The sequence below is a fragment of the Pan troglodytes genome, chromosome 13 (assembly GCF_028858775.2).
Source record: "Pan troglodytes isolate AG18354 chromosome 13, NHGRI_mPanTro3-v2.0_pri, whole genome shotgun sequence".
NCBI lineage: Eukaryota > Metazoa > Chordata > Mammalia > Primates > Hominidae > Pan > Pan troglodytes.
In genome coordinates, this window is record NC_072411.2 from 75,250,627 (window position 1) to 75,278,434 (window position 27,808).

The 27,808-nt window shown below is 37.5% G+C and overlaps 1 protein-coding gene and 1 long non-coding RNA gene across 6 annotated transcripts in view; one reads left to right on the forward strand and one right to left on the reverse strand.

Annotated features, from left to right (window-relative positions):
* Window positions 1-27,808, forward strand: part of MAP3K20 (mitogen-activated protein kinase kinase kinase 20) — a 191,822-nt gene that overhangs the window by 123,939 nt on the left and 40,075 nt on the right. For 3 of the 5 annotated variants that reach the window (XM_003309428.7, XM_016950051.4, XM_016950052.4), the window contains 3 exons: window positions 4,218-4,292; window positions 10,175-10,281; window positions 17,558-17,693. In XM_003309428.7, coding sequence (XP_003309476.3) covers window positions 4,218-4,292; window positions 10,175-10,281; window positions 17,558-17,693 — 318 coding nt within the window. Of the gene's footprint in view, window positions 1-4,217; window positions 4,293-10,174; window positions 10,282-17,557; window positions 17,694-21,598; window positions 27,603-27,808 lie in introns of those variants that run through there. The other 2 variants (XM_016950053.4, XM_054679948.2) reach the window with 2 other exon arrangements.
* LOC129143420 (uncharacterized) overlaps window positions 1-27,808 on the reverse strand; it is an 84,768-nt gene that overhangs the window by 2,545 nt on the left and 54,415 nt on the right. Inside the window, exons 3-6 of the long non-coding RNA XR_008546843.2 lie at window positions 16,163-16,285; window positions 14,709-14,925; window positions 13,107-13,224; window positions 7,986-8,097 (exon numbers count right to left, since the gene is read on the reverse strand). This is a non-coding gene — a long non-coding RNA (uncharacterized LOC129143420). The remainder of the gene's footprint in view (window positions 1-7,985; window positions 8,098-13,106; window positions 13,225-14,708; window positions 14,926-16,162; window positions 16,286-27,808) is intronic.

A 27,808-nucleotide genomic window follows, 5' to 3' on the forward strand; every position in this document is an offset into this window, starting at 1 on the left:
TTTCCCTCTGCACTATTCCAAGATAAACTAGGAGAAAGGTTGTTTTTTTTTTTTTTCGTTTTGTTTTTGTTTTTTTAGCTAACTGGACCCTCCAAATATGTATAAGACAGAATAATTAATATTTTTAAATAATATCTAAAGGGTGGCAGAATAGATATAAATTTAAAGCACTTTTTAAAACATTGGAGTATCCGTGAAGGATTTTTAAAGCTGAAGAAAAAAATGAATTTAGAAGCTGCCTGGATAGTTGACTTGAGGATTGGAATCACCCATGAATAACCTTCAGAACCTCTTCAACATTATACATGCAGAAGCAGTCTTTTTTCTCCCCAGAGATCCCAGAAAGTAGAGTTTACTATTTTATTCATGATATGTTCTGATGATCAGCTAATAACTGATGAAGACTACTCAAATACTTCCCACACTGTATTCATTAAATATAATAGTTAGTTGAAAAAAGCCTACATGGTGAAATACATTTTCTCAACTTTCTAATGAACTTCAGTAAAATTGGGTATTACAAGGATATTTATCTGCTATTCTCATTCTGTACAATATTTATTTGTCAAAAATATGGAAATTAAGTTTCAATGTAAGTTTCAACATCATCATTTAAGAAGGTATCTTCATTTCACCTCACAAATGGAGGTATCCATTTCCAAAATAAATTCTGTTGACATAGCATAAAGATAATTCACAAGGGTTTATTTCATTTCATAACAAAATTGAGGCTTTGACTTAAACATAATTTACAAAATCCCTTCAACTTCTAATTCTTTTACTGTATTTTTACTATTGAATATTTTGGGTTATGGGTTGAAAAGAGAAAGTCGTATTTTTAACAGGCCTCATTTAAATAAAGAAAGACATGTTCAAGTGTTCAGGAAGACATTTTCAATGTTATCTAGTCATCTATAATATCTATATCCAAGTATTAGAGTTGTCTTTTTTTTAACTTTTTATTTTCAAATAATTATAGATTCACAGGAGTTTGCAAAAATATTACAAAGAATCAAAAAATTAGCTGGGTGTGGTTGTGCATACCTGTAGTCCCATCTACTGGGGAGACTGAGGTAGGAGGATCCCTTGAGTCCGGGAGGTCAAGGCTGCCACCATTATCACACCCCTGCACTCCAGCCTGGGTGACAGAGTGACACCCTGACTCAAAAAAGTTTTTTTATTTTTAGTAGAAATGGGGTTTCACCATATTGGCCAGGCTGGTCTTGAACTCCTGACCTCAAGTGATCCACCTGCCTCGGCCTCCCAAAGTGCTGGGATTACAGGCATGAGCCAACGTGCCCGGCCAAAAAAGTTTTTTAAATTAACAAAAACTAAAGAAATTTGTGTACTCTTCACCCAGCTTCCCTCACTGGTGAAATCTTACATGTCTGTAGTATACTGTCAAGACCAGGGAATTGAGATTGGCGCATTACTCTTACCCAGACAATAGACCTTATTCATTTTCACCATTTAAGATTACTTTTTGCATCTATAGAAAAATCAATACTTTCTAAAAATTATATCTGAAGATCTTTGCTTCTAATCCCTTAATAATAAAATAAGATGTTTAAACAGTCATATTTCTAATATTAAATCCTATTAAAACTAGATTCATAAAGCACTGCTAAACTTTACAAAGTAAACAATGAACCTTTATAGAAGGCACGAAATTAAGAGGGCATTACTCATAAATTTTTTAAATGGAACAGATAGATATATTTGCTTTTGTCATTTCCATGGTACTCAATCAGTGATCATTCAGAATGTTCTGGTAGCATAATTTCTATTTTTATAAATACTTAAATTCTTACATATGTGTTTGTTCTAAATAACAAAACTATTTGACTAACAGAAATCTTCATAACACTTAATCCACTGTTCTTGACTATACTTTAGAAAAAGATAAAAACTTGACTTAAAAAAAATTTTACATCTTATGTAGAAAATGGTGCAAAAATGAATATGCTCTTTTTAAAATGTCATGCCTAATTTAGTGATTGGGAAATATTTTAATTTGAAACTTTTATTTAAAAATATTTAAGTTTTAAGTAGTATTGCAAACCTGGTGCTAAGATCTGGTTATTTCAGAATGTTTTCATGTATTAGGAATGCCCACAGTTATGTAATCAGGACTTAAATACTTTGAATTCTATTTTAAAGTACTTTTTAACGCACCAAAATAATCCACTGCATAAAGTGTCTGAGTCTAGATTTAACTGATATTTGGCCATGTCAGATTATTTAAAATAATTGTGTTTCCTTGTGTAATGACTTCGATGTGGTATCTAAACAGTTTTTCAGTAAGAAAAGATCACCGAAATGATCATCCTCCATATTCAGCCAGCTCACATTCAGTTCTCAGGAAAATGTTGAGACAAAGTTGTACTGAAAAATGTTACCCTTGACGAAAACTCATTATTTTTAGTTACAGAGTACATTCAAGTGCATAATTGGAATTATAGTCTACTTTTATTAATTCCCAGCCCCCAACCATTTTATATTTAAAAAAGTAAACACCTGAATTTTTTTTAACCTTCATCAAAAGGTCTGCAGTTTACAGTAAAATAATAGTACAGTTTAATACATCTTGTCCTATTCTGTGAAATCACAGGACTAGAAGTTTGAAAGTGCTTAGCATGGCCTTTAGTTTGGAGAGAGTTGTTTTGTTTTTCAACTTTGTTTTGATTTTAGGATTATCTGTAATTCAGAATACAGGTTGTCAGTTTTCTTGTCAAGGCAACTATGTTTCTAGCTTCTCATAGCCTCCCCCAAATCCAGCCAAGTTCAGTTTTAAGTTTTTTATTTGCAAAACTTCTTTGGCAAACAAAACTGTGGAATAAGTCTTAATACTTATTACAGCAGTTCTCAACTCCATCACACCCAATGCTCATTTTATAACAACTATGTTAACAACCCCTTACACTCCCTTGAGGTGAAATTCAAAGGTAACACAACTACCTACACACATTATATTGTAAGTTAACATAATGCTGTAACTGTAATATAAAAGAGAAATAAATGAAAGATGTTTTCCAGTGTACAAATGCTCAAGCATGACCACACCAGAGGAGATTTTGGAACAGTTTTAGGGGATAAATAGAACTCAGCAGCTACAAATGCACCCGGATGGAGTTGGGTTGTATTAACGACTCCAGTACTGGGAGTAGCACTGTTGTTGTTATTGTATTAACGACTCCAGTACTGGGAGTAGCACTGTTGTTGTTATGTCAGAGATCATGATAAAGTTATGAATCGTGCAAGAATCAATAAGCCTTTGATTTATTTTATTTGGTAGATGCATTCTGCAGCGTTCAGTGTATCTTAAAACTGTTCAAAAGAATACTTTGTGTTTATTTGTAAGTTAGAGTTAGATTCTAGGCCCAGAAAATTATAAACTTCATTGTTTGCTTGTTTTACTTACATGAATGTAAATGGGGCATTTGAAATTTTGTGGGATACAGGGGAGTTCCTGGTTATGCAGGATAGTATGGTATATTGAATTGTCTAGCATTCCTGACCTGTTATACTTAAAAGTCGGTTGCAACCCACCAGTCTCTAAAACAAACACAAAATGCTTCTGTGGAATAGAGGCACCACAAGTTCTATGAGAAGCACCACTGTAGGATGTTAGAACAGGACCATCCTCACATTATAATTTTTGTTGTATCGGGTCCTTAAAGTATATGGGTTTGACCAAAACAAAGCCGTAATCAGTCATACGTTCAGAATGTCTTATTTACCACTGAGAAATGCAGAGTTTTTAAAATTATCTCTGTGATCTGTGCTCAGATGTTTTCAGAGTTGTATACCTACTGCCAAAGCTAAACTGGTTTCTAGTTACCTGGCCTATTTACATATATCGCAAGTTGCCTATAAACATACAGTGACATATGGTTTTATATTTAATATTTAAGTTCCAACTTGCCCCCTCCTACTGTAGTTCTGTTTAGATATTTTATGTTTTGTTGCATTAGTTGTACTGAACCTGACTTCTCCGTTCACTACAGTTCCCTTTCAAGAAAAAGTATGAGTCTTCAGAGATTACAGATCTAAACATAAATTGTCACTTGTCACATATTAATCAATGGAAGCTTTAAATTTCATGCCTTATGTTCTTAAATTAACTCTATTATGACCCTTCAGATACGGTGTTTGCTGACATTAATGAATAAATCCCTGTGTTTTGTTTTGTTTTGTTTCCCCTCTCTCTATTGTAGAGATTAACCATTCCAAGCAGTTGCCCCAGAAGTTTTGCTGAACTGTTACATCAGTGTTGGGAAGCTGATGCCAAGGTATACATATGTATTTTTGTTATTGTTTAGAATTCTGAAATTTCTCTTGTTTGGCTTTCAGTTTTTAAAACTTACGGTAATAAAATTCATTACAAAGCAAAGCTGGATTGATGCTCCTATGAGCCCCAGATTGACTGTTAAGGTTTTCTGTTGACATCTGCTTAATCTTGATCTCTAGAGACTCATTATTAACTCATTCTCATAGCACGCTTTGACATTCTGAATTCAGTATAAATAATTTTATTATTTTGTTTTTAATTTTTAGTAATAACTATTGCACCTATATGCTATTGAGATGGCTAAGACACAGTACTTAGAATATGCCAGGCACTGTTCCAAACACTTTATGTATGTTAACTCATTTATTCCTCAGAATATCTCTATGAAATAGATGCTTCAATTATCCTCATTTAACAGATGAAGAACCAAGACATACAGAGGTTACATCATGAGCTCAAGGCCACACAGCTAGTAGGTAGTAGGGCTGGACATGAACTAGGTCTGGCACAGTCCCTGCTCTTAACCACTGCACTATTTTGCTTTTCTAGCCAAAGAGCAGACAAAAGTAGCACTTCTAGAGCATCTTGATATGTACTGCCTGTCCAGCTTCAGTGATGTTTTTGAGCTCCACAATAGAGTTGGAGAAATTCCAAAGCTTAGGCTTTCATGTGGTTATCACATTTGACCATGAATGGCCCATATCCTTTCCCTGCAAAGATCATTTTAAAAGACTCTCGCATACATATGGAAATGTTTACAGATGAAATGATAGGCTAGTCTTGGATTTGCTTCAAAACAAAGTGAAGGGAAATGGATGATGGTATAGATTAAAATGGATTGGCCATGATAATTTTTGAAGCTGAGTGATAATATATAGAGGTTCATTATATTGTTATCTCTACTTTTGTATATTTTGGAATTTTCCATAATGAGTTAAAAAATAGGCTGGGTGCGGTGGCTCACGCCTGTAATCCCAGCACTTTGGGAGGCAGAGGCAGGCGGATCATGAGGTCAGGAGATCGAGACCATCCTGGCTAACACAGTGAAACCCCACCTCTACTAAAAATACAAAAAATTAGCCGGGCGTGGTGGCGGGCACCTGTAGTCCCAGCTACTTGGGAGGCTGAGGCAGGAGAATGGCATGAACCCGGGAGGCGGAGCTTGCAGTGAGCCAAGATTGTGCCACTGCACTCCAGCCTGGGTGACAGAGCGAGACTCTGTCTCAAAAAAAAAACCAAATAAATAAATAAATAATAAAAATAAATAAAAAATAAAAAATATTCTCACAGATTAAAGATTAGAATAAGAGAGCAGTTACACTCAAGAAAGGAACAAAAATTTTATAGTTTAAATTTGTCCAGTTTTTTGTGGAAATAGAGGTATTAAAACTGATCTTTTAAACAGACTAAAAAGAAAGACTAAAGAATCAAATTTCTTACTGAATGTAAACCCTGTTCCAATCTGACCCCCAAGAAGAATGGCCATAAAATATACTCTGTTCTTCTACAATATGTTTCTTTAATGGGAATAACTCAGAAGCAATTGGTGAGAATGGAGACTGGGGACTATGTTAGTATAACACAGAATTCATGTTGATGGTTCATAATGTTTCCCAACACATTGTTCTGCACTGAGCACAAAGTGTAATAATGCAGCCAACAAGGCAGCAAGGGACCAGTGCTATGAAGCCTGTTCACTCCACGTGCTCCTTCTTGGCTTGGCTTGGCTTAAACTTGGAAGAATTTGTTGTTGGTTCTCCCAGCAACAAACTGTGCTGCGTACATGTTGCAAAATCTTTGCTTTCACTCCTGGTCTTTAGACTTCCCTTACCCTTTTTTTTAAGTAGAGTCCTAGATATTCCTAGTATTATTTTTACTAAAGAATAATCTTTTTAAACTGTGTTAGTATTTTATTTAGGATTGTTGTTCTTTTTATTAGTATTTGATGACACAGTTGCATGGTTTTTGAATGGTCTGCCCTACTCCTGTTTAGATCCTATAATTTTTAGTACATGATTTTGTAGAATGGGGATTTTTAAGCATTAAGAGAAATGCCTACACTTTGCAACTAATTCAGTAGAAACTATAAGCACGTATTTTCAAGCTTGCTTTAAAACATTTATTTTATACTGTTAAAATGGTATCATACTACCCCTTCCCTACCCTTCTTACTAGTTATATGTCCATTGTGATGTAGAAGTCATTTTGGACATATGTTTCTCTCTGATACATAAATAGAAATTTTGCCTGAAATTATTTGCATTGAATTTGATTATTGCAACTAGATCTCTATAATTGTGATTATATTTCAGTATGCAAAGCAAATTTTGAGTTTCTTAATTGAGCACTCAGTACCACATTAATTAAAATTCTAAGAATGTACATTTATGGTACATCCACCTTACACAACAAGAACATTAGGCCCAGTCTTGAAGCTGTGCAGCTGGCATGTCTTTAAATGTAGTAAGCTAACCCTTCTTTAGGACCAAAGAAATCTTGCATTCCAGCCACATGAAGTATAAAGGAAGTTTAAGATTGATTTTTATTTTCTAAATTCATGTCATTTTATTCTGATTAAACAGTGACATGTCCCCTGTATTTGATTTGGTTATATACCTGGCCACGGCCCACATTTCCAACTCTCCCACTGCTGATCTCCTCTAGACACACCTTACATACTTTCATTCCCAAACAAGTTCTCTTCCTTCTTTTCTTTCTCTTCTGAATACTTCATCATCAAGTCTTCCTTGGTTATTCTATTTATCCCACCCCAGGCTTAGCACTTTTCCTAAACCACAGTCTGGGCCTTACCTGGTACAGCTGTATTTTTAAAGACATATTTTCTTCCTAGATGGACGGCAAGCTTTATAAGGGTGTAGAGGTAATTGTTACATGTATTTGCCTATTGCACATTACATCAATTTGGAAAGTGGATGCCAAATTTGTTGTTGCCTGAAGTAGCCAGACCACAGTAAATTTCCTGAGTGGTACATCCATTTTCTGGCTAGAAATACGTAGCAATTCAACCAGAAGTTAGTGCCAGTCCTATGCACATATGTAGAGCAATAGTTAAAGTACTTTCTTTTTTTTTTTTTTTAAGTCCTTAAATTTTTAGAGTATTAACATCTAGATTAAAATATTCAGCCCACCTATAGAACTGCTGTTCTTTTGCAATGAGGGTCGGGGGCGGGGTGGTGATGTATGCAAGAGAAAGCTGATATTAGGTAAATGTCAAGTCCTTCTAGTGGCTTACAACAGGTGCTCAAAATATTTTATTGAAGAGAAGGAGAAAAAAAGGAAAGGTGGGTATTGGTTCAGGTCCTAAAATGACATTTCTAAATAGGGAAAAAAATAGGTTGGTCTGGTGCAGTGGCTCACGTCTGTAATCCTAGCACTTTGGGAGGCCAAGACAGGCAGATTGCCTGAGCTCAGGAGTTGGACACCAGCCAGGCAACACAGTGAAACCCCGTCTCTACTAAAATACAAAAGATTAGCTGGGCATGGTGGCGCGTTCCTGTAGTCCCAGCTACTTGGGAGTCTGAGACAGGAGAATCACTTGAACCTGGGAGGCAGAGGTTGCACTGAGCCGAGATTGCACCACTGCACTCCTGCCTGGGCAATGGAGCAAGACGCCGTCTCCAAAAATAATAATAGTAAGTTGAAGTCATAAGTTCAATAGGAAGTAGTATCTTACCCTTATGTGATAAAAGATGTTGAAGAGTTTACGAACAGAGCCCTTGGTTCTGTAACTTGCTTCCTGTGTGATGCTGGGCACTTCCTACTCTTCTGAGACTTGTGGTCCTTACCTATAAAATGAAGATAACAAATAGAGAAATAATGTATGTAGATGCTTCACAAATGGTCCCAGTTTTTTTTTTTTTTTTTTTTTTTGAATAAGCAAATCCTATGTGATGCCTAAAAGGAACCTAATCCGCTTCAGAGGAATTTATATAAGATCCTAGACAAAGTGTTGTATTCTGTAACCAGAATACTCATAGAATATTATTACCACAAAAATCTATATTGTTATCACCTCTTAAATGTTCACTTTGATAACCTCTATCCAAGAGTAGGTTCTGACTATAAAATTAAATCTTTTCTAGGGATGCTGGTCATCCAATTACAGAAGAGTTTCACCTTATTTTAAGAATGATTAAATGTAGGGAAATTATTCTTTAAAAATTCATTAGCTCTTCCTGCTGCTTTTCCTTGCAAAATGAAAATCCTTTATTATATAATTAGTTCTTATGCAAATGATTAAAACATTTTTCAGGCCAGGCACAGTGGCTCATGCCTGTAATCCCATCACTTTAGGAGGCTGAGGCAGGAAGATCACTTGGGACAAGGAGTTTGAGACCAGCTTGGGCAAGATGGCGAGACCCCTCTGTATAAAAAACTAAAAAATTAGCTGGCCATGGTGGCAAACACCTTTAGTCCCCGCTACTTGGGAGGCTGAGGCAGGACAATTGGTGAGCCCAGGTGGTCGAGGCTGCAGTGAGCTATGATCACACCACTGCATTCCAGCCTGGGCAACAGAGCAAGACTCTGTCTTAAAAAAAAAAAAAAATCATTTTAAAACCCGATACATGCTGGGAGAAATTAAGAGGAGGACAAAGTTAAAGAAGATAAATAGAACATTTTTCAAGCTTCCTACTTAGGGCATTTTCCTCTTTGCTTATTAGAAGGCTTAATATATATCAGTAACATTTATCTATGTATGCCCTCTTCAAGGAAAGACACAGGCACACACATGCACACAAGGGCCCTTGAAAGAGAATAATAATGGCAGAACTCATTATATATCCTAGGTTTTTATATTTCTGAGAAATGGAAAAATTGCTTTTCTTAGTAATGTAGGAAGCACTTAAATCCTGAGAGCAAGCCACCTCAACATTGTTTCTTCTTGTTTTTGTGCTCTTAAATTAAAATGCATGTTTTAATTGCTGCAACTATAATTTGTTCAGTAATGGCGTAATTACGAGGCATGATGAAGAGAGAATGTGCATCATCCTTTTTATTATCTTTCTCTTTTTGTTTTAACCTTTTGTCTCAACCTTGGCTAGAGTCTAAAGAGATAGACTAGAATAGTTACTGCCAGCTCAAGAAACACACTTAACCACTGCTCATTTCTAGTGAACAGTACCTTACAGTGTCTTAGCACTAAAGCTAATTATAACAGAAAATAAATATTGAGAACAGTGAAGTTATGATGGCTTTAAAATTGGGGTTTTTTCTTGTTTTTACTTTACTTTTAGGTTCAGGGGCACATGGCCACGTTTGTTATATAGGTAAATTGTGTGTCATGGAGGTTTGGAGTACAGATTATTTCCTCACCCAGGTAATCAGCATAGTACCTGAATTTTTTTTTCTGACAAACCAATTTGGAAAATTTTATTAGTTCCAATAGATTGATAGGTAGATTTCCCCCCAACGCTTTATCATAAAAATGTTCAAACATAAAAGTGGAAAGAATTTTACAGTGAACACTAACATCCCACCACACACAGTCTACTGTTAACTTTTTACTGGCTTTATCACGGAGATTTTTAAAGGACTTCACTGTTTCCTTTTAGGAGTTCTTAATCATAACTAAAAGAGAGAATTAGTTTTCTCTCTTCCTGGACAAAAAACATGAATTATCCCAACCTTAGGCCACATGATAGAGAACAGCATCTGAATCTCTCCTTGTGAATAGTTCACCGAAAATAAAGAATAGAGCTCCCTAAACCTGAGTGATCTGATGATTGTAAAATAACTACATCAGGACATTGTATCATGTTTTGTTATGGTGGGTTGAGTTTATTACTATGCTTGTAGTATCTACGTTTTCTCTTAAATATCTCCTAAGTCCCAGCGAATGATTACTTATTTTCTCTTCTTCAGAAACGGCCATCATTCAAGCAAATCATTTCAATCCTGGAGTCCATGTCAAATGACACGAGCCTTCCTGACAAGTGTAACTCATTCCTACACAACAAGGCGGAGTGGAGGTGGGTAGCCCCAACAGCAGGCCACAGCGTCTGGCTTTCAAAGACCATCACTCGTCTCAATGAAGAAGTGAACCAGAGATCTGAATGATAGTCCTGATTTCTGACCATAGCTTAGGGAAAAAGAAAAGGTTTTTTTTATGATTTTGGAACTCTTATAAGTCCTGCATTTCATAAGCAAGAAATAGTGTTTCTCCAAGCTTGTTGCCTTGTGTAAGTATTTGAAAAGAATATTGAGGCCGGTCGCGGTGGCTCACGCCTGTAATCCCAGCTCTTTGGGAGGCCAAGGCAGGCAGATCACCTGAGGTCAGGAGTTTGAGACCACCTTGACCAACATGGAGAAACCCTGTCTCTACTAAAAATACAAAAAATTAGCCAGGTGTGGTGGCACATGCCTGTAATCCCAGCTACTCAGGAGGCTGAGGCAGGAGAATCACTTGAACCTGGAGGCAGAGGTTGCAGTGAGCCGAGATCATGCCATTGCACTCCAGCCTGAGCGACAAGAGTGAAACTCCGTCTCAAAAAAAAAAAAAATTGAAATCCTGTCTTCTGAGACAAAAGATGGTTACCAGACATTTCTCTGTGTTTACTTTGTTAGGAAGCTTTGTCCTCTGTTGTGTAAGAAACAAGAATACTGTTTACCTTGAAATTCGCTGAGCAGTGTGTGTCTGCTAGTGAAGGGGGATAGGGAGACATCAAAAATACTCTTAAAAGAAAACTTGATATCATAAATCCTATTAAAGCTTGTTAAATAAATTTAGTAATGAGAAAATTGTATTGCATGAGTGGAAGAGTAAACCCAGGATGAAACATTTGAGCCAGGTCACATGATGCATGACTATAAATAGCATGTTTGGAAGCTGACATTATTCCCCCCCCTGACTCAGCGGAGATTTAGGTAACTTCATCTCTGCTCCTGATAGCCGTGGGCAGTAACATGACGCCTTACGCCATCTGCTGATGCCAAATGAATACTGCATGCACTTTGAAAATTACTGCGTTGTTTACTCCTGTTACTAGATACTTCTTTGGGCTTTCTGTTTGTTGTTTTACAATAACCTTATTTATTTTTATTCCTTTGAAATATCTATCTAGGGCTAGTGAGGGAAATGAATTTTTATTTAGGGATACAAAAATTATACAGTGAGCTCAAGTCTAGGTATAAGGGACTTTTTTCTGGGCTGAGATAATTAACAAAACAAAACATTTAAGTAATATTTTTTTGCAGTAAGAGATCAGTATACATGTCATCAGATCATTCTCCTTTAAAATCCATATATGAGTTCCCATTACTCTTAAGACAAAGACCAGAATACTTGGCACAGTGGCTCATGCCTGTGATCCCAGCACTTCAGGAGGCCAAGGCTGGTGGATTACTTGAGCCCAGGAGTTCAAGCCCAGCCTGGTGACAGAGCAAGAATCATTCTCAAGAAATGAAAAGGACCAGAATACTTAAGAAGACTCACCAGACCCTCCTTACTGTGGCCTCACCAGTGTCAGCTTAAGAAGATCATGCTCCCCTTAATTTCTGGCTTTCAGTCCCTCAACAGATGCGTATTTCTCCCCTGTTCAGGATCTTTACAAGCAGTTTCCTCTCTTTGAAGCTTATCCCATTTCAGCTGTGTACCACGCCTGCCGTCACACCCCACCTTAACTCCTGTTCAGCATTCACATAGCAGTTGAATAACACGTCTGCAGGGAAACACTTCCTGACCCCAGATCAGGTTCCACTTTATGTGCTCTGAGAGCATCTCCTTCATAGGCTTTGCTGTTATTGGAATTAAGAAGTAATTCGGGCCAGGCACAGTGGCTCACGCCTGTAATCCCAGCACTTTGGTAGGCCAAGGCAGGTGGATCACGTCAGGAGATCGAGACCATACTGGCTAACACGGTGAAACCCCATCTCTACTAAAAATACAAAACATTAGCCAGGCATGGTGGCGGGTGCCTGTAGTCCCAGCTACTTGGGAGGCTGAGGCAGGAGAATGGCATGAACCCGGGAGGCAGAGGTTGCAGAGAGCTGAGATCGCGCCACTGCACTCCAGCCTGGGCGATACAGCAAGACTCCGTCTCAAAAAAAAAGAAGTAATTCGGCAGTTAGTTGTTTAATGTGTGTCTCACGGGCTGAAATATAAGAGAGGCAGACAATCACGTTTGTTCATCACTCACAGCATCAAAATGTGCCTTGAACACAGCATTTGCTCCGTAAATATTTGGGGAAGCAAGAGAGAAAATTACCATGGTGGTAATAATATAAAAAGAGATTGTGATATTATACAAGAGAATATAAATATGTATGTTTGCCATGACAAAAGTACTTCTTATGTTCATTCATTCATTATCCATTCATTGAACTTCTGCTGGTGTGAGAACGACTGTTGCCATTCGGGTACTGGGCTGTAGCGATGAGCACAAGAGTCCCAGGGCATGTGGAGCTCTCCAGCCCAAGTGTCCAATGTTAAACTATTAAATATATTCAAAACTATCGCATTTCTATTTTGACAAGTATTATGACAGAGAAATATACTAGATGTCTGAGAGCATACAGCTATGAAATCTGATCTAGTCCAAGGACATAGTAAAAGGATTTTGGAGAAAATGCTATTTGATCTATTACCGAAGGGATTAGTAAGATTTTAATATCAAGATAGGGAGTCTTTTAAAGTATGTCAACAAGGCCAGGCGTGGTAGCTCACACCTGTAATCCCAACACTTTGGGAGGCCGAGGTGAAAGATTGCTTGAGCCCAGAAGTTCAAGACTAGCCTGAGCAACGTAGACCTCATCTCTACTCACAATTTAAAAATTAGCTGGGCATTGTGACTCTAACCTGTGGTCCCAGTTACTCGGGAGGCTGAGGTGGGAGGATCACTTGAGCTGGGGAGGTCAAAGCTGCATTGAGCCGAGATCTGGCCACGACACTCCATCCTGGGCTACAGAGTGAGATCCTACTCAAAAAAAAAAAGAAAGAAAAGAAATGAGAAGGCTGTGCAAAAATGTAGGGACACTTATTCAGCAAAACATCACTGAAAAGGGTAAACCAGAAATGGTATAAAGTGCAATAAACAGAGAATTAAAATAAATTTAAAATGATGGTAACTCCATATACAGAATATGGTCATTCCTAAAATCACAGATCTGATAAATGATTTCAAAGTAGACCCTACAGTCTAGTTTGTTTAGAATGTTTCTATTTTTTATAAAATAAATATATATTATTGTGTATATGTACACAGAGAAAAGTATCAAAAAGTCAGTGTTATCACTGGGTAATGGGATTATAGAGAGTGTTTTTAATTTGTGTATCTTTATTCCCTACTTCTTCCACATTAAACATGGACTAGTTGGATGATAAATTCAATTTTTAAAATGCTTGAAGATGAAAGTGAGGGAAATAAAATTGATGATTGAGAACGGGGGGAAAAGGAGATACAAGACAGTGAAGTATTTTAGTAAAAGGCATACAGTTGCCTAAGGGGCCCTCCTCATCTTTCAGGAACTGTTAATCCTGTTCTGAGAGCTGGAGAGAGAATATATATCTTGACCTGAACCAGTAAACCACAGTTTGAGAAGCAGTAGAGCTGTTTTCACTGAAGCAGGCAATTGGTTAAAAACAGGACTGTAATAGTAATTTTAATAATAAACACAGTTGTCACTTATTAGGTTCTTACCAGATGCTTGTACTTCATTTAGATTTTCTTTTTTAATCCCCATAGCAACCCTAAATTATATCACAGATGCAAAGGTAAATTGAGTAACTTGCTCAAAATCATACAGAACTGAGAACAGAACCCAGTACAGAATACAGTAACAGAACCCAGGTGGTCTGGTAGCACAGGCCTGCCCTTGCACCCATGCTGTACAGTGCGGTTACTAGACTTGTGGCCGTTGTCGTGCTGTCTTCTTATTAGCATGCAATATTCACTTGACTGAATTCCTTTTTAGCTAAGAGAAATATTACAGGGCATGATCATTTTAGGTTATTAAGGTGTCTAACTCAATATGTAAACTGCTGAAAAGAATTATATGTTTTTATCAGATAATCTCAACATTTCAAAAGACAACACATTCAGACTACTCCCCTTTCCCCCCAACTTTTATCTAGTGTCTGAAACCACATGACTAGTGTCCAAAGAGTGTTTTAGTAAATTAGAGTCACCGTGATCACAGTGCAGCCTGATTCCAATCCTGCTGTGGTGTTTCTGGCAAATGATTATTTTCTGGCAGAGCTTCCTCTACATATAGACCAGATGCAACTTGTATTTTTAGAAAACTGAATGGTTATTCTGAAATTCTTTTTAAAACTACATTATTAAAAACCACATAAACTGTGTTCTTTCCTTTGACCTAATAAATGATAGGAACAAAATCTAGTGTCAGACTTTTCCTCAGTCATCAGATCTTCAGCTTATTTCTCCTCCCATTGACTTACTAGCAATAATGGCAATGAGCATTAAGAACAGAAAAGGTGTCATCCTGTTGGTCCTGTTTTGGATTTTCATTAACCATGTGACTGTAGACCTGTGGCAACCTGCACTGAATGAGCCATGCAGTGTTGTGATGCGCGTTCTGATCTGTGTCTCTTGGCAAAACACTTGGTTGGTTGTGTTTCCCGTGGTGACCAAAGTACTCTCACCATGACGTGCGTTCTTAAAAACAAAAAACCAGAGATCAAAAATGTAACCTTTGCAATTTGTGCAATGTTAGCACAAATCATGTAATATATAACACATTTAATAAACAGATTATACATTTATCATGTAATATATATTCTATATCACTCTTTTTACAAATTGACCTTTTATTTCAAAGTAAGTTTCTGTCTGATGAAAGAAGATAATTACAGTTCATTGCCTGTTTTTGGCATATGGAAAATTGATACTAGTTGACAGTGACCTTGATTGGATTTGACTTACAAGAAGACCATAATTTTCATCAACTAAGACATTTAAACTATATTTTTAGAACAAGAAGTTTATATAAATATATCAACAAATGCATTTGATGCAAAACAATGCACCAAAAAAAACCAAGGGAGCAGCTGTTTTTTTTGTCATCTCCGGGTTGGGGTTACATCTCTAATGGCATATAACCTCACACACGATTTGACTCTGCAGTGTTGGGAGTGCTGTTGGAAAGCTGAGCCTGAGAGAGAGATTGAGGAAGGAGATTTACTCGGTGTTTGTTTCTGTGTCACAGCTTTCCGTCCATTTAACTCTTGATCTGTTTTCTGGAAGTGCTCAAAATCGCAGTAGGCTCTCAAAGCTGGAACTTGAGATGCATCTTTGGCTTAAATTACAAGTGAAATAGAATGTAGTGGCCATTTACCCTGGTCTAAAAGAACATCAGTGATATCTGTCTCACTGGCAGGGGTGTGGGGACTGGGTCGGCAGAAGCGCTGTGTAGATGCTGTCCCCAGGCCTCTGCCATCGCACACTGAGGGCACCCAGCTCCATCACCTCCTTGCTGCCTTCTGACCGCCTCAGTGACTGAAGATGGCTCACTCTTTTCTTTTTTTGTGACAAAAATTTACCCTAAGGTTTTTCACGTTTTTTTCCCCTCAGTCCTCCATTGAAAAATAAAAACTTTGTTTACGTGCATAGGCATAATATTTTTGTCAGAAATATCAGGGATAAAATTTGGATTTTATGGTACAGTCATAATTCTGAAAGATTGCTGATTCACTGCCTTCTTTAGGGACAGTAATGGGACTTATAGCCTTTTATGATTTTTCAGATGGCACCAGTAAAAGGCACAGGCTGTTGATATTTGTGGGCAGTGCAGCAGAAGCTACTTACACCTGATTGCTGCCTCCCTTGCTCTGAGGTGCATTTCAGACGAGTAGGGAAGTGAAATGTTGAGCCAAATCCAGACCCACCTCCATACCTGTTCAGAGTTGGATTTTGCCAGTGAATGCCTGAACTTTTTGTTTTCATTCACTTAGTTATTATCTGTAAGAGCATTGGAATGTTCCAGTAAGAGTAAACTGTTCACTTACTCTTATTCTCCCTAGAAAGAAAAAGGCAGACTTTGGTTACATATATTCATTAACTTAGATGTGGGGGCTTCTACCTTCCATAGTCAGCGTCTCAATCATGATTATGCCATCACAACACAGGATTGCCTCAGTGGCACCTGGAAGCAGTAGCTGGCAGCACCCAGCAGCTATTCTGCAATAGTCACCCAGTTCCCATCTTCTGCATCCTTCTCTCCAGTGCCTTCTCTAGCCTTGACTTCCCTCTCCCTCTCCCTCATTCTCTCAGTATTGTGGCTTACTTAAAGGCTTTTCAGAAACTCAAGGGAAAGAGCTTCCAGTTTTCAAAACATAGATTTAGACTTAAACATTGCAACAGCCCTAAAGGAGAAAAACATTTGTGCTGAGCCATGGTACCAGTTCCACTTTCTGTGAAGAACAGATTTCTGTAACATGGCACATGGTTCCAAGTGGTGAGGTTGGTTGGCCTATAGGCACAAAGGGGATAACTTCCTTTAAAAATTATTAGAATTAAAAGGAACCTTAGCGTTCATCTGGCCCAGGGTTTTCTACACTTGCTTGATTGTAAAAATTACTCGGGTCTTTTATAAAATAATGAAAATTCCAGGGTCCCACCCAGGCCTACTGACTCATGAGCTCTAAGGAAGGGTCCTAGAAATCCATGTTTTGCTGGGTTCTGGCGTGTTTTTTTTAAAAAAACAAGTTGCCTATGTAAGTCTAAGGATCAGGCAGGTAGGAGAACCCTAATGTACTATAACCACCACCCCTTTCAACCAAGGAAACTGAGACAGGTTAGTCAATTGATTGCTTGGGTTACTCAGCCAATGTGTAGCCTAAAGTGTCATCTCAACCACTTACTGATGGTGTGTTGTTGACCACCTAACCTGAATATCATTTTCCCACCTATACTATGAGATTAATACCTGTTTCTTGGGACCGTTATGGGAATAAGATGAGATCATATATAACATCACTTACGAACTGTAAAAAGCTAGATAAATGTAAGCATTTACTAAATGGCTGTACCAGGACACCAGCTCCATAGGTTATGCTGCACCCCAGTGGCCCTTCAACACTTTGTTGAAATATTTGGAGCTTATTTTTCCAAGCTAGAAACTACCTTTGATATTTAAGGACATGAAAGATTCCTTCTCCTTCGGCAGTTTCCTGGTTGATTTTAAAGCACCAGCATGTGTCTTTTACTTTGATTAGCATTCTGATGGACCCACTAAGCGCTTGATGTCTCTTAAGTAAAGTTGAGACTTACACCAGCTATCCCCGTGCAGGTGCGAAATTGAGGCAACTCTTGAGAGGCTAAAGAAACTAGAGCGTGATCTCAGCTTTAAGGAGCAGGAGCTTAAAGAACGAGAAAGACGTTTAAAGATGTGGGAGCAAAAGCTGACAGAGCAGTCCAACACCCCGGTGAGTACCCTCCCCCTTCGCCGTCTTTCCACATGCGGCTCTAGGCTGCGCGGCTGAGCATGGCAGCATGGCACCTCTTCCCCTGCCTCCCGCCGCCCCCTCCTCATTTCCTGCCTCGCGCCCGTGTATTAAAGGGCCCGCGTGTGGACTCAAGCAGCGTTCATACCTAATTTCAATTAATAAAATGCCAGAGATTTAAAAGAAAAGCTTATCCTATTTCTGGCTCCTTCCTTAAGAACTGTTATTCTGTCAGTGTGTTTGTATATTAGAATTACAATAATAAAATCCGATGTATTTTCACACCATCTGCTCAGTCTCAGAACATGCACCTCGGTGCTGATTAACTCCTTCTAGTCACTCAGTCATTAATAACTGTAACTCCAGCAGCTCACTGACTAACAGAGTCTTTGATGTGTCAGAACTTAACCATGTTTTCCTTCTAAAATGGAGCTAACCATGATGACATGCAAATGAGAAGCATTAATATTTCGTACTCAATTTAGTGTTATGATCATGGGCAGCAAAATATTGGAAAAAGATTCTCTCTGGACAAGCTTTCAGTATTTATTACACCTAGGCAGTATCTTGTTTTCTCCCAAGTCTTGTATTTAGAGGAATATAAAAATTATTTTTAAGCATTTCACTGGTTATACACTAACCTTGAGCTTACATGCTGATATATTATTCAAGTCTAATCAAATTTCAGCATTCTTTCCTATTTTAAATGGCATAACATTTTCAGGAATTAAGTATAAATTTATAATTGTTTTTTTCCCCAGGGTTTTTAATGGGCAATATTTGTTCACTTAAAATTACCCACGTAATGGTAGATTAAAAGTAAACATATATTTCAAATTCATTTTTGATAGTTGCTATGGTGATGCCAAAAAATACTGAAATGCCGCTCGTTTTGTGATCTTCAAAAAGCTTTCCTATCTTTAAAAGTCTTAATCTTCATTAAGCAGCCAGAGCCCAATTGCAAAGTATTTTCCAGTGTCTAAAGAATAAAATAGTTTGTCTCCTTCCCAACTTGTGTGGAGAAGCAACCTGATATCCAAAAAGGGAAAATACCATGAAGCTAAATGTTTATTATCAGATTCAACTTGGAAAAAAAGGACTTTGGTTCTCCAGGGAATTCCAAAATGAATTGAATTGCTATCCCTAACACTATCATGGAACATTTTAAAAGTGCCACATTTTATCTGTGAATTTAACTTGGCTTGTGAGAAAGACGATGAGGGAAGTTTCCTGTTCTGGCTGAGTGGCAGCAGGCAGCCTCTGAAAGCCTCTCTCTAGGGATCTGCACAGGAGCAGTGCTTCTCCCAGAGCTCATGAGGGACAGGAGCAAAAATGTGACCTTGTCCCTAGAGCACAGCTTCTGAAGTCTGCGAGGTTTTGTTTTGCTTTAAAATGCATTGAAATCTAAAGCTGTAAAGCATTGCATGGCTTGACTCTTTCTAAATGTAGTATTGTAAGAAAAAACTTTACCCATTCATATATGCTTCAGAACCTTTCTTTAGTTTATTGGCATCAGTTTTGCTAAGAAATGGGCTGCCTTGCACACATTATTGCTCTTGGTAACATAGTTGCGTAATAAAGTGCTCTACAATAAAGCTCTGTGTGCTCGGTAGGTTGCCTGCTTGAGTTTTTAACCCCACAAAACTTTCTGTGAAGGAACTGCTCTGAGGGCTACCATCTAACAATGGACAGCCTGCAGCACAATCTCAATGAGATTTTCTTCTTTTTTCCTTATGGGAGATAAGTTTTCTTTCTTTACAGTACTTGCTTTTAATGTGTCTTCTGCTTAGAGCTGGTATTTCTGAAGGAAAGAAAGTTTATGTTCAGATATTTTGTAAGTAGGTATTTTCTTTTGTCCTCACATCAGTTTCTGTTTAGCTTTAACTGAGATTTCTTAGAGAAAGATGAAATAAACATTTAAAAAAGGAAGTGGCTGGAGGTTTAGCTTTCCTGTAGGTGGCCTCATCTTAATTATGTAAGTTTAACATTTATGTAACTTCATAAAAAATTGTATCATCGAATTAATTTCAAGGGCACTATTTTCTTTCCTAAAACTAAAACATTAGTTAAGGATATTTGGGGAGATTAGTCCTTTATGCATAAACATGGATGCTTATTTTCTAATTATAGTTGAAGCTTGATGTAAACTTTTTATTTATTTTAAGAATATAGGCTTATCTGAGAAACATTTATAGAGATCTTTAGAGTCAAACCTCATGTGAGGAAGGACCCTCAAAATAATACAATGAGCCACAAAGAGTTCCTGAGAATATCTAACAATTGAAAACGAATTTCAGAAGCTGAGAAGTTTGACTGCAAGGGAAATAACATCCTGTTTCCAATGTTTAAAGATCTAAAGCAATTGTTTTCTTCCATATAATGGATACCTTTCAGTTGAATTATATGAAATTAAAGTTATTGAACTAACAACTCCAGGAGGGTTTTTCCCAAAAGAACAAGCTACTTTTCAAAAACTCAGCTCCAACTTCACTTTAAAAATTAGGAAATTGAGGCCGGGCGCAGTGGCTCACACCTGTAAACCCAGCACTTTGGGAGGCTGAGGTGGGTGGATCACGAGGTCAGGCGTTCAAGACCAGCCTGGACAGCATAGTGAAACCCCATCTCTACTAAAAATACAAAAAATTAGCTGGGCGTGGTGGCGGGCGCCTGTAATCCCAGCTATTTGGGAGGCTGAGGCAGGAGAATCGCTTGAACCTGGAAGGCAGAGGTTGCAGTGAGCTGAGATAGTGCCACTGCACTCCAGCCTGGGCAACAGTGCTAGACTCTGTCTCAAAAAAAAAAAAAAAAAAAAAAAAAGGAAACTGATCCTGAATATTAGGTACCAGAATATAGAGGTCATCCCAGTATATTATTTGTACATTATTTATCATAAATGTATCCATATTGAAACTATGCCAAAAACATAAGCCTTGATTTGCTTGTTTCTCAAAAGAAGAGGCAGTAACATTTTTCATGTGCTAACAGTTTTACCCCTGAAATGGATATGCCCAAACATTTATGGGAATAAGTTGGCTGTTCAAAATAATTACGTAAAGTAGAAGATAATGTCTGTGACCACTGTGAGTGGTGACATCTTAGAAAAAAGTTCTGTTGAAAGAAGAAAACTTGAATATTAGCGCGTATTAGAACAATCTAAATTAACACTATTTTCCTTTCTTCCCAGTTTTCATGTGTTTACATACTTAGTCTAACTTAAATGTGAGACAGAATCTAGAATTTGTTCACAAGTGAATTATTTAATAATTTGAATAAATAGTATTACATCAGTTCTGGCTACAATAAATAAATAAGTGGAAGCAAGTGAATTCTAGACTAATTTTTAGTGTATATTCAGAGTACTAATCCAGATAAAAAGGGAGTTAATAACCCACATTTCCCTAGAACTGTATAGACTGCTGAACTGTTTTTTGTGCTTCCTCTAAGCTTTTCTTTTGGGTACAAAGTTTCTTAATTTTTCATTTGAGATTTAATCTCTGCTTAATTTATTTTTTTTAAAATATAATGGTCAACTAAATGTTTCCATATGAAAGTGAAATTGGGAAAAGTCAAGATAAATCCTAGAAACTATTTTGTTTTAAGCAAAATGAGGGCTTAAAACTTGCAACTTCTTTTCCATTTGAAATTTGGCTTGCTGTGGTGCTTTGCAAACTTTTGGTTGTGATTTATCCTGTCATTCATAAATTATGGCAAATATGCTGGAGCCAAATCTGCCATTAAATAAATTCTCACATAATTCCCTACATTCATTTATTTCACTAATCATTTACCTCCTGTGTAGTGCCAACTAATTTTGTGGTATCTATTTTCCTGATTTAAATTGGTCCTAATTTCTCTTTTTACTTCTGTCCTTTCTTCCCTTTTGATAGCTTCTCTTGCCTCTTGCTGCAAGAATGTCTGAGGAGTCTTACTTTGAATCTAAAACAGAGGAGTCAAACAGTGCAGAGATGTCATGTCAGATCACAGCAACAAGTAACGGGGAGGGCCATGGCATGAACCCAAGTCTGCAGGCCATGATGCTGATGGGCTTTGGGGATATCTTCTCAATGAACAAAGCAGGAGCTGTGATGCATTCTGGGATGCAGATAAACATGCAAGCCAAGCAGAATTCTTCCAAAACCACATCTAAGAGAAGGGGGAAGAAAGTCAACATGGCTCTGGGGTTCAGTGATTTTGACTTGTCAGAAGGTGACGATGATGATGATGATGACGGTGAGGAGGAGGATAATGACATGGATAATAGTGAATGAAAGCAGAAAGCAAAGTAATAAAATCACAAATGTTTGGAAAACACAAAAGTAACTTGTTTATCTCAGTCTGTACAAAAACAGTAAGGAGGCAGAAAGCCAAGCACTGCATTTTTAGGCCAATCACATTTACATGACCGTAATTTCTTATCAATTCTACTTTTGATTTATTTTTGCTTACAGAAAAATGGGGGGAGAATTAAGCCAAAGAAGTATATTTATGAATCAGCAAATGTGGTGCCTGATTATAGAAATTTGTGATCCTATATACAATATAGGACTTTTAAAGTTGTGACATTCTGGCTTTTTCTTTTAATGAATACTTTTTAGTTTGTATTTGACTTTATTTCCTTTATTCAAATCATTTTTAAAAACTTACATTTTGAACACTCTTAACTCCTAATTGTTCTTTGACACGTAGTAATTCTGTGACATACTTTTTTTTTCTTATAGCAATACACTGTAATATCAGAAATGGTTGGCCTGAGCAACATAGTAAGACCTCGTCTCTACTAATAATTAAAAAACTAGCTGGCATGGTAGCACACACCTGTAGTCCCAGATACTTGGGAGGCCAAGGCAGGAGGATTGCTTGAGACCTAGCAATCAGTCAGGGCTGCAGTGAGCCACGATGGCACCACTGCACTCTAGCCTGGGCAAGAGAACAAGATCCTGTCTCAAAAAACAAAAAAAAAGAAAGAATTGATAGTACAAAATCCAACAACAACAATACTGAGATGATCTAAGAAGGTTATAACAAAATGCTCTTCAGAAATACCTAAGTGCTGAGAATTTTTAGTACTAAAGAGCACAGCTGCTCAAAGTAGAGCCTGAGCAGTGTTCTCAGTAATGTATTTGAAGGAAAAATACCCTGATTTGAAACCAACAGCAGATGTTGCAAACTTTCATACCACTGCTGGCCATGGAAGCTTCTTAACAACACACTGTCATTTAAGGCTGTGCTTGTGCTTTATACAAAGAGAAAGAGGTGGTCTTAAGGGGATGCTTCCAGGGGGGTGAGTTCATGCCTCTCCTGTATTTTCCAGCAAGTGGGGTATGCGTGGTGGTTTGTTTTTTAGAGGGGCATAATAATCCAGGATTCTAAGCATATGCTCAGCTATTTTAAAGAGGAAATTAAATATTATAAAAGAAATAGTAAAGATAAGTTATCCTCACTTAGGCAAAAGCACAGGTCCTTTCCATATCAAGTTTAGCCTACCAGGGTTGTTTTTTGTTTTAACCCTGCTTAATAATGTTGGTGTTTTAGAAGTAGATACAGGCACTGCTCTGAAAACCTGGCTAGCCAAGGATATTCTCAGAATGTTATCACCTATTTGTCAAAGCTTGTTTAAATTATAAAACACTTTGAATTATATATATGAGGCAAAAGAACTAAGACTTTTTTCAAACTAAATTAGAAAGGAGTGTCATTATTTGACTGTTAAACCAAAATATTTTTGGTGGGTCTTTTTATGGAAGTTTAAAGAAAGGACATCATCATAGATATGATCTAACAGTATTTCTAACTATATTTGATCATTAAAAGCCTCTTGGAATTTGAAGCATGACATGTTTCTAATGCCCCTTGAGAGGTGAAAAATACCACATAATGATCAGTATGCTGTGCCAGCTTCATTTGGGGAGAAATAACTAGTAGAAAGTTCTGGGTGTGAGGTGTACAGCAGTCTAGGTGGCATAGTGATGAAGAAAGGGATCAGAGTCTGACTGTCACTCAGAATCCTGGGCTCAGTTGCTTGACAACCTTGGGAAAATTATTTTATCTTTGTGCGTCTGTTTGCTGATCTTCAGCGTGGGAATAACAACAGTACCTACTTGAAAGGATCATTGTGCGGATTAAAAGAAAGAATATACGTAAAGCACTGTAACACAGCGCCAGGCCCACGGAAAGTGGCTAATGTTAGCTACTATGAATGGTGCCAGTGAAGACACTGAAAAATAAGTGATTTCAGTAACCTTCTGGAAAACTATCAGTTTCAAATAATATTTTCTCTGTAGTATGAGATGAAATTAAAAGTGGATAGCTTTCAGGAAAGATAAAGAGAACATGCTTAGAATGTAAGCTAAACAGATTTTTTCTGTTGCTCTTTGAAAACTATGAGCCCTGGCCAGCTTAACCTGGTCTGAGGTGAGACCAAACACAAAAACAGTAGATAAATCTCTCCCTAAAAGATGGATTCCCCCACATACCCATGCTACTAGTTTCTCTGTCTATTCACACATATGTGCAAATACATGAACACAGCCTGTCTGTGCTCAGACATAGAGAAGTACTACCTGACTTGAGTCAATGCACCCAAGCAGAAAAGCTTGGAGTGGAGCAGAAGGGAGGGCTTGGGACTCCTGTCTTTCCAGCATGCCCTGGGGTGCAGTGGTCAGCCACCTGAAGAGAGAGCCAATAGCATGGGGTTTACAAGGCAAAGATAGTCATTCATTCAACACATATTCATAGAGCTCCTTCTCTGTGCCAGACACTGTTCTGGAATATAGCTACATGAAAATCTTTGCACTCACAGAGCTTACATGCCAGTGAGTGAAGATTGATGATAAATAAAGCAAATGCATCATATGTTCACATTTGATAAGTATATGCCAAAAAATGAAGCCGGGAAGGAGGACAAGGCCCATGGGTGGGTGTTGAGGTTTTTAAAGTGTGGTCAGGAAAGGCCCCACTGATAAGGTAACATTTGAGCAAGGCTGAAAAAGGCAAGGGGATCTTTGGGGCTAACTTCGGGATCCCTGCACTTTATGTAAGAATGTAAACCTTGAGTCTCATTTAAGAATGATCAGCAATACGTTTAGAACATATGAACTGAATGAAATGGACATTTTTTCTTAATTTACATATAAATCCATATGATTATACATAAAGTTCTGATGCATTAATAAAAGCAGCCAAATAGGGCCAAAGAGAAAAATAACAGGACTCTGTACTGGACCTAACTTTATCATTAATTAGGTAATATTTTCCTCATTTCTTTACTGCTGCCATTTTCCTCACCAGTATTCCAGAGATGGTCATAGCTCATTACTCTACCACCAAGAACCTACAAGGAATTAGAATACAGCAGAATTGGCCTCAGTGAAGAGCTTAAAATTGTTCTCCTCCTAGAACTGGACTATTGATCATTACCACGTGACGTTGGCTCTATTACTTTCTGTTCCCAATGTCCTTCTAGTGGTTTGAAAATGTTAAAACATCCCTAAAATCTAAATCATATAATCAGAATTTTATAGTGTCCCACTCTATCTGTAAAGATCATTTGGAAGACTTTAGACTCTATTAATTTTAAAAGGAATATTTATTAGCCATATGCAGAATTTCTAATGACGATATTGTACAGCTTCTAATTCACTTTTCAGATCAGTGTTTGAAATGGCAATTATCAGTGTTGGATTTAGTTCCAATTACTTGATTTACAAAAATGTACATTTAGAGAAGGTTAAAAGAAACAGTGAGAAATGTAAACATTCAAAATGATAATTGAATCTCTCAGTTGTGGGAATAATTATCAGAGACATGCAACTGAAAATGTCTCACCTTTCATCTTTTTTTCTTAATTCATAAAGTTATCTTGTAGAATTTGATGAGACCCTCCTAGTCATTCTCAGCTGGGGCAGTGCTGTCACCGAATGGTGTCTGAGAGTGTTGGGGCTAGGGCACATTTTTGGTTGTCACAGCAACTGGGGTGGCATTTGCTGCCCAGTGCCAGGAATAGTAACATTATGAATGCCAGGGACAGTGTGCTCAGTAAAGTCTTCCATCCAAAAGGGGCAGGGCGCGGTGGCTCACGCCTGTAATCCCAGCACTTTGGGAGGCCAAGGTGGGCGGATCACCTGATGTCAGGGGTTCGAGACCAGCCTGGCCAACATGGTGAAACCCTGTTGCTACTAAAAATACAAAAATTGGCTGGGTGTGGTGTCACATGCCAGTAACCCCAGCTACTAGGGAGGCTGAGGCAGGAGAATCACTTGAACCCGGGAGGCAGAGGTTGCAGTGAGCTGAGATTGCACCACTACACTCCAGCCTGGATGACAGAGTGAGACTTCATCTCAAAAAACAAAACAAAACAAAACAAAACCCAGTAGCATTGTCCCTTCCCCACTGACAAACTTATCAAATCCAGAAGCTTTAGAGTTTCGTCTCTAATTATTTTTCTCCTGAACAAAATTACCCAAGTCAAAACAAAATGTATTTTTAGAATTACAGCAGCATACGACCTGAATTTTGTGAGTTTCGTGGCTTTATCTTAAATCACCATTTCCCTAAAAATGGTTTCTTTCTCCTTAGAAATGCTGGTGGCAACTTGATGAAACAGCCAAATGCACCAGGGCAGGTCACTTTCCCATTACACTGATTCCACAATTAAAAAAAAAGAAAAAGAAAAAAAAACTCATTGAGATAGCTACAATTCTATAGGTTAATTTAAAGCCTCCTTTTTCTACTCATTTTTGAAAGCAAAATTATATTTTACTATTTTACATAACCAGTGAAAAGACGTTGAAAGCCTACAGCTCACTGTTTTTGGTGCTCTGGAAATGTTGAGGGTGGGTTTTTAACCAGTGATTTTTAACGCGCAGTGAATTTGTTAGACTTTTAAACACTAGCTAAGGTAGTCAAACTTGATCCCCATTAAAAATCAAGGAATTAGGGGTCGGGGGAGGGTTTAGGAGTGATCCAGAATGACCTCCCGGAATTACTGTGCGTACAACTTTATTTTTCAGAGTTTTCATTGGAATGGTAAGAGTTTTATGAAAGACAGTTTTAAAACTTATTCTGAGTTAAATATTAATACTTTAAAAAATTATTGTACTAGACTTATTGCAGCCTGTTGAAAGTAGCAGAGTTTCATCATACCATATATATAACAGAGCATAAATTTTCTATAATCAGGCACCTTTTGCTGCTTTTGAGTAAGACTGTTTTCCTGTTTAGGTGTTAAGCATCGCCAGACATAAAAATCTATTCTCTCCTCTCGATTGTAGCATAGCCTGACAGCTCTAGATACAGCATTTCTATGATGAAAAATGAGTATCCATCAGGAAATCTAGAAGACTAGCCGTGTTTTCTCAGACTCCACCTTTGTTTGCACTCTGTTGCCTGTGAGGAGCTTTCTGGCATGTGATTATTTACTTCAAAACTAGAGTTCCAAGCACCTACATTAATTATTTTATATTGTGTGCAGAATAGTATGTCTTTTAATGTCAGATATGATACACTGCACATATTGCTTTTGCACTCTTAAAATTTTTGTACTAAATAATAGAAAATATTTATATTCTTTGAGTGTGAGCTTTGAATAGATGGCATTATCACTTTATTGTTTTTTTAACAAAAACTTTTTCTCAATTCTTCTATTGCAATGTTATTCTGAGCAAGTCCTATGCCAAATATCTTGTATAATGTTTGTATGGAAGATTAAATTTTACTCGTGTGGTAAGACTATTTCAGTTACTGATTTTATAGTTGGAATTTGATATTCCAGCACAAAGTCCACAGTGTATTCAGAAATCCAAGTTGGTGTCATACATTTCATTTTGATGTGAACTTTTCTTTGCTTTCCTTTGTTCTAAGACTCCATTTTGCAATAAACGTTTTGACAGTAAATCCCTTTGTTATGTGTTGCTGTGTCTATAAGATCCCTGTTAGATTGGATTCCCAACATCCTTTGAAGGAATCGTTGTCACACACATGCACACAAGTGTTAGCTTTTCTCTCCTAAAGTCAGTGGGAGTGTAAATAATAAATTTGTAAAGTGATGGGACAGTCATGGGGTGGATTTTTTTTTTATTCCCTAAAGAAAGAAAGGCTTA